General features: G+C 37.2%; 1 protein-coding gene across 1 annotated transcript; it reads right to left on the bottom strand.

Annotated features, from left to right (window-relative positions):
- Positions 1-5,261: 5,261 nt before the first annotated feature.
- LOC107609170 (dehydrin ERD14) lies at positions 5,262-6,592 on the bottom strand. The gene is made up of 2 exons (XM_016311024.3): positions 6,089-6,592; positions 5,262-5,945 (listed from the first exon to the last, which is right to left on the bottom strand). The coding sequence occupies exons 1-2, from the start codon at positions 6,320-6,322 to the stop codon at positions 5,514-5,516; spliced, it is 666 nt and encodes a 221-aa protein (XP_016166510.1). The 5' UTR covers positions 6,323-6,592; the 3' UTR covers positions 5,262-5,513.
- Positions 6,593-8,144: the final 1,552 nt, after the last annotated feature.

Below are 8,144 nucleotides of genomic sequence, written 5' to 3'. Positions count from 1 at the left end.
GTGTTAGGTGAAAGCTTGGGTTAGTTAAAGATTCAATTTATAACCTTACTTAGCCATATATGTACCCTTACCCTTACCTTGGCCCCATTACAACCTTGAAAAGACCTCATGATGTTTGCATTGGTATATTAAATGTTGTTGATTGGTTAGGAGAAGAACAAAAATTAGAAAGCATGATTAGAGAAGGATAGAGTGATTACCCTATACACTAGAGAGACTAGAGTGCACATACATCATCAGTGAGGGTTCAATGCTTAAATTTTATGTTTCCTGCTTTCATGAGCTACCTTCTTGCATTTTTATCTGTTGCTACTGTATAAGAATTGAATTAGTGGAATTTGATTTGTGATTGTCTTGAAGAGCTTATTTACTTTTGACCAAGTGGACAAGAATCATATAGTTGCATTCACATATATAGGTTGCATTGCATTGCGTGAGTTTTACATGTTCCTACTCATTTATTTTATCTCCTTCAACTAAGCATAAGGACATGCTAATGTCTAAGTGTGGGGAGGTTGATAAACCATTATTTTATGGTTTATATTGTGTTTAATTGTGTGGATTTATCAAACCTTTACCCACTTATTCATGTGATTAGCATGTATTTGCAATTCCTTCCCAAAAATTACTCCATGATTGAAAACTTGCTTCCTAGAGACTTTTTAATTCTCCTTTATTCCATTCGATGTTGTGACCCGTGTGTTAAGTGTTTCAGGCTTTATAGGGCATGAATGACTTGGAAATTGGAGAGGAGGCTTGCAAAAATGGAAGGAACACAAGAAATTGAGGAGATGACCAGCGAGAAGTGACGCGGACGTATGGCTCACGCGACCGCGTGAAATAGAGGAAATTGTAGTGACGCGCTCGCATGCCTGACGCGAACGCATGGATTGGAAACTGCACAAGTGACGCGAATGCGTGGACGACGCGTACGCGTGGCAAGGCAAAACGCTGGATGACGCGAACGCCTGGATGACGCGATCGCGTGACGTGCGCGATCTGCAGAATCTGCAGAATTCGCTGGGGGCGATTTTGGTCCCTGTTTTGACTCAGTTCTCGGCCCAGAAAAGCATATTAGAGCCAGGGAACATGCAAAGACCAAGAACAACATTCATTCCGCATAATTTTAATTTGAGATCTAACTTTACTCCTCCTCTAAGTTTTCTCTCTACACATTCATAGTTCTTAGGATTTCGTTTTTATTGCTTTTTGGATTGGGATATTGAAAAGAGTTATTACCTCCGCCAAGACTTCATCATTCTAGTTTGTTTTCTTACTTGTCACTTACTCTTCCATGTCCTTAATTTATTCAGAGTTACTATTGGATTATTTTTAGAATTTATTAATACAAGAATTATTTTTATTTTTAATTGGTCTCTTTGATTATTATTATTTATCACGTTTCTCTTTATTTCTCTTCCTTATTTTGTGAAATTTACATTCATAATGAGCGAGTAATTCCATAACTTGATTGGGAGATGATTGAAAGGAGAACCTTGAGTTGGAACACTCAAGAGAAAAATTGTAATTGGGTTTATTGTTGGATTGCCCTCTAGTCACTGACACTAGTCCTTCCCAAGGGAGAGGATTAGGACTTGTGAATAGAAATTGCCTTCCAACTTACTTGACTTTCCTCTACCTAGTAAAGGATAACTAAGCAGAACAACCTTCAATTATCACTTTTATCTTGGGAGAACTCCATCAAGGATAGGGCTTCCAACTAATCTACTCCCAGTCAAGGTTTTTATTTAAATTACATAAATTCTCTGATTTAATTTCCTGTTTACCAACTCAAACCATTTTAGAAAATATCTGATTAATAAAATAGCACACCTTTCTGCAACTCGTTGGGAGACGACCTGGGATTCATACTCCCAGTATTTTAATTCTAATTTTGTGACAACCCCTTCTAAATTGATAAGTGGATTTTTGGTTGGTTAAGAACTGTACTTGCAACGTATCTCAAATAATAATTTCTTAACTCGCCAATTTCCGCCACGTCAGTACTATCAAGTTATCCATTCCCAAATGTTCTTTAACATAATTCTGCTTCCCATCACCCGATCCCCTTGTAGCCTCCCCCGCTCTGACCCTTACAATGTGGTCATCAACCCAGAGAAAGAATTTGCAATGTGCTTCTGTCTCCTAAATCAAATAGAACACAATGAATGTATGGTGGTACAAAACACTCCAATTCAATCTAATCCACATATGTGACTGTAATTAATCCCTAAAGGCTAAATCTAAAAAATCCTTTCAAATTTTAAATCCATTTTTTATATAGATCAGGTTCCATGTCAATTCATGTCACAATCAACATTTTTAATCTAGGTACATCTATTTTCAATAAATCAACTTTTTTTCAGTTCTCAATCATTCTTCAAAATTAACCAGCACCAATATCAAATCATATACAATATCAACCCAATTTAACAGCAAATCGCTTACAAAATCAAATCATTTTCATAACCAATATGCATGCCATTCCAAACAATTCAAAATCACATCCACAACAACTTGAGCTAGGAAAAATAACCAAAATCTATATTCTAAACCTCCATTCCAAAAATTCAAAATTTACCCAATTTTAGCATAAACTTACTGATCATACATGAAGAATTGCATGCTTACCTTTAACAATGGGCATCCAAAAAATAGCCTATTCGAATTGGTAACATGTAACAGATGGCATATTTTTCGTAGAAGCATTTTGGGACAACACCATCTTTTACATCCCCAGGTTGCAGCGAACTTGAACTTGCATATGCAGCTATCAGTTCCTGTTATCCGCCAGCTTCGCCTCTGCCTTGTCTCGTGTTTGAGGAGTATGCATCACTGGCCATCAATCTGATTAACATTAAACACCACCATGAACAACTATTATCAACTATTGCATTCAAAATTGAAACAATCTGCTTCGATCAATGGTGATTAAAAAAAGTGAATAACAAAACAAATCACGCAAAATTGGTTGTGAAAATCGACAACAAAAACAAACGAATTAGCTAAAAGAAGAAGCAGTAGGCCTTACAATGGTTTTTCGAGAGGGTTTTGCACGTGGGTCGCCGGAACTGTTCCCGGCAAGGGGATGAGTTACGTTCTTCGACAGCTTCGAAAATACTTCACTCTGCCTGTGAGTCACAGAAAAGGACACCCGCGTAACCCTAGACGAAGAAGCAGTTGGCAGGGTCTTCGACGGGGTTCAGAAAAATCTGTCACACGATGAGTCACCGAAGAAATCAGAGGAATGAGGTAGAAGAAGAGGCTGTGGACATTAAAGCGGAATTTGGGGGAAGGTTTTGCGAGTGGGTCACCGGAAAAATCAAACGCTTCACCTACAGGAACGGTTGGAGGAGCAGCAAGGTAGAAGAGGAAGCTCTGGACATTACACTGGTATTTGGGAAAGGTTTTGCGAGTGGGTCGCCGAAAAATCAAACCCATCACCTATAGGAAGGGTAGAAGAAGCAGTGAGGTAGTAGAAGAAGAAGCAGTGGACATTACAGGGGTATTTGGAAAAGGTTTTGCAAGTGGGTTGCCGAAAAAATCACACCCATCACTTACAGAAAGGGTAGAGAAGAAGGAGTAGTGGACAGAAGGGTAGAAGAATCAGTGAGGTTGAAGAAGAAGCAGTTTCTTCGAAGTGTATTTTGAGAGGTAGAAGAAGAAGAAGCTGTAGACATTCAAATGGTATTTGGGGAAGATTTTGATTTCTTTGGTATTTGGGGAGGGATTTGTAAAATCAACTATTTGCACATTGCACCCATTTATATTACAGTATAAATACGTTATGTGATATAATGTAAATAATATAAAATACAATATAGAGTGAACATATTTATTGAATGAATTAATGAAAAGTTGAAAATTTTTTTGATCAAGGATTATAATGATGACACATATACAAGGATAACTTATCCACAAAATTGCTATGAGTTTAGAAGAAAACACCTAATATTTATATGACATATATTAAAAAAATCTAAACAAAATTTTAAGTTGTCAGTTTTTTCAACTATTAAAGACTACAAAAAGACGGACCATTGACTAATTGAATGTTGCCAATATATAGCACCACATTCACCTAGGATCAAGATCAAACGGCTAGCCTAACATTTTGTAGGCACCAATGACCAAAATATAAGAAATGCACCAAATATGTACCCCTAAAATAGAAGAACAATAATCTACAACAACTAGAAATAGAAACAACTTAACTTGAGTGCAAGGAGGTCTTGCTGTGCATGTAGAATGACGATATCTAGTACGTGCTATTTTGTACGATGGATGACGGCGGCTACTGGTGCAAAGAGGACGACAGCAACTGTCAGTGCAAGTGCATGGTGCCGTAAAGGACGACAGCCCCCCAATCTTAAATATTACACCCTTGCATCACACACTCACATAACACACGAGACTTGAACCTGAATGCGACTTGCAAGAGACATATAAATATGCCTTCTGTGCTAGGCTTCCGCTTCAACACCCCTACCTAAAAGTATGTATTTGTTCTAGACTTATAGTATGGCCTTGTTTCGTCCGCGCCGCTTACATTATAAATCCATAATGAAACCCCATAACAAAGTGAATGATACTATTATGCGCCAGGAAGCCCATTATATATCAATCCCTTTCTCCATGCGCGCACACATGGATTAACCAAGCCTTTGATATCTGACCCAAAAAAAAAAAAACACAAGCCTTTGATCTTTGGTCCCAACTCCAATGCGCGCACATAATGAATGCTCCTCGGACTCGGATGGAAAAGAATGTGATCGCTATAACATCGTTATCAAGCACTACATTGCTCGATTAATCAACCAATATTAGTCAAGAGGTCAAGATTCATCATTCTGAGGCATTTGAGGTGGGGTATGCCAAAAATCATTGCCATCAGGCCCCAACACTAATTAAAGAGGTTCTGAGCTTCAAAACAGTGAACTTAACAGTTGCCTCTCCAATACGGTTGATTCACAATTATTTTTGTCACAGCTAATAAAGATGAGAAGGATTCGTCAATTTTCTTTTCTCACAACTAATAAAGCTAGCTATCAAGGTTTCGCCCATTATATTTTTACTCTTCCTTTTTCCTTTATGGATCGGCAAAGCATATACATGAACTATGAAGGGATGGCCCCATGCCCCCATTGATTGAATAACGAGTTCACTCCAGGACAGTCGTAGGTAACTAGGTATTAACAGGAAAAAATATTAAAAAAAGAGACAGAAAAATCTAATGAAACTAAAAAAATATACATAAAAAATAATACAAATATTATTTTTCATAATTAATTACTCGCATTTTTAGAACATTGTTTTTCTTTCATACACGAAGCAATTCAAGATAAAAACAAGAGTATAAAACCAAAATACAAGAAACACAACACACAAAGGGAAAAAAAAAGGAAGAAAGGCCATGATGAAAATACAAGGCAATTAAGCAGACAGCAGGATGAGGGTGAACTGTAAAAAGAAAACAAGGAGGTCCCAACAGCATGCATCGTTCAGCAAGGTTCTCAATGAGAAGCACTCTGTTTTTCTTTCTCTTTGTCGTCCTCTGACTTGGGGTGATAGCCAGGGAGCTTCTCTTTGATCTTTTCCAAGATGCCTTTCTTTTCCTTGGTCTCACCCTGAGCCTCATGCTCATGATGTTGATGAGCAGTCTCAACGCACTCTGCTGCTGGTGGTGGTGGAGTGGTGATGGCCGTGTGCTCCTCAGCCTTCTTGTTAGCACCACCAGGTAGCTTCTCCTTAATCTTGTCGAGGAAGCCCTTCTTCTCCTCAGTATGATGAACCTCAACTTTCTCTACTGGAACTGCACCACTCTCCTCATGATGCTCCTCCTCCTTCTTGTGCCCTATCTTCTCCTCCACCTTCTCCTTCAACCCTTTCTTTTCCTTCTTCTTCCTTATCTTCTTCCCTCCTTCTTCAACCTCCTCCTCACTCGACTGCATGCACCGTACCATACGTCAACATTACATATTAATCATCAATCAGATCACACATATATAAATATTGAATGCAAATTAAACCTGACTAGAGCAGATCAGGCTACTCAACATATATATATAATTAATGAAGAACTACTTACAGAACTTGAGCTGCTGTCTGATCGGTGAAGCTTCTCCAAGAGGCTGGGTTTCTTCTCATGATCAGCCTCATCAGATACCTTAACCTTGTCGTCAAACTCGGTGGCGATCACCTCCTCTTGAGGCTTATTCTCACCCTCCTTTTTCTTACCAAGAAAATCTAAGACGCCGCGGTCCTGGACCTCCACGTCCCGGCTCTCAGATCCCTCATACTGCTTGTGGTGCTCCTCTGCCATGATTTTGATTATGAAGCGTAATGGAAGGAAGTAACGAACTACTCTTTTTAGTAGTGGAATATGTATGCAGAAAGTAAAGTGATATATTTATGGCAGTATGGGTTTTCGAGAGAAGTCAAGAATCACATGGAATGGATTAGATGCATTTGGAAGCTTGAGAGAAACTCTATTTATACCACGCAAGGTTACGCGGATCTAACGCGATTTAACAAAATTAAAAAAGGCTAATCAATAGTCATACACAGTGTTAGTGTTGCCGACGTGTGACTTAAGTCAAGGTTAAGGGGCATAAATTAAAAATGAGACCGATGCTGCTGGCGAGTGTGTGCCAAGTGCGACGATGGAACCCACCAATCAGAGGCTGGACACGTGGGGAGGCGTGGTGTGGGACCCAAGTGTCGTCTCGATTGGACAAAATTAGGGAGGTCGGTGAAGGGCTGTGCTGGATCATTGACACGTGGCACTTGCATCATGCACAAGGACAGCATCGTTTTCTGGAGCTTCGGGTGCTTTGCCACTCGGAGTGGGACGTCGTTTATATCTGCTTTATTTATTTATTGATTTATGTATATAATCTTATTTTTGAATTGTGGATTCCGATGCATACTTACTGTTGGAGTTGGCAGGATACATGGTCGGTTCCGGGTGCATCCTCGAACAACTGCCCATTGTTTCATGTTATTAAATGTTAAAATCTATATTATTCATATCAAATTTGGGGACTTGGAATTGAATGTGAATGATATATCATTTTTATGCTGAATAAATGGTCTTTTCCATTAAGGTAAATGAATATTTTTTAAGAACAGGATTACGCTATGATGTCAATGTATACAAATCGACCGAAAGATGAGTCATATAATCTACCACTGAACGACCGATAAGTATGAGAATCAAACGTAATCACAATCATATTAAAAACATTTATATTTGATGGTTATCTTTTATTTTTTTGATTTAGCTAATTTGTGCCTAAAAGCACATTTTAAAAATATAATTATTGGTATAATTTTGGATTTATTAAGATTTGATTTATAGAATTAAAATATAAGTAAAATAATTGTCACTTAATTGTAGAATTTTTTTTCGGATTACGAAAACAAAAAATATTTAAAATTGAGGGATTACTAGTTTAAAGTAAGTCAAGTATTTATTAAGTACACTATATGTTTAAATACAGACACAATGCAAGAATGTAAAATTTAAAGGACAAGGCAAGATAAAATGTGGAAATACTATATGAAGATTTTTCAGAATAAAGATAAGATCATAAAAGAAGAATCAAGATAATGGTCAAAATTTTTCAGGAACAGATCTATTTGATCTACTTTTGAGTTCTATAAATAGAAAAAATTCAAAAAAAAAAAAAATGACTTCGATCAACAACACTAGGTCATCACATAAATTTTGTAAAAACTCTCAATTTCAGCCACACAACAGAAGAGCATGAAATGTAAGTGCATATGAGTGTTGGAATCCATTTTATTTTGTCTTTTATTTTTTTGTTTTAATTTCTTTATTTTGAATGTTTCTTTATTATTTTACTTTTTTTTTAATTTCTATTTCATTTTGACATTTTCATTTATTCATTTTCACTTATTCAAAGTACTATTTTACTTTATTTCTCTTTTATTTGCTATGATTATTCACTGATTGTTCGATCGACACAATGCGTTTCGACACGAACACTAAGTAATTTATGGGTCGAGCTCACTGTTTTTTTAGAGGAGTCTGATGACAAGTCATCTTAGCCTAGTTTCACTAGCCTTTTTCTTTTGTTTTCACTTGAATTGTGCACTTTCTTGAGCTACAAGTAAGCTAA

This window comes from Arachis ipaensis, chromosome B7 (genome assembly GCF_059453495.1).
Source record: "Arachis ipaensis isolate K30076 ecotype BB chromosome B7, ASM5945349v1, whole genome shotgun sequence".
In the NCBI taxonomy this organism is placed as follows: Eukaryota; Viridiplantae; Streptophyta; class Magnoliopsida; order Fabales; family Fabaceae; genus Arachis; species Arachis ipaensis.
The sequence above is the reverse complement of the archived record's forward strand: the minus strand, read 5'-3'. Positions and strand labels throughout refer to the sequence as shown.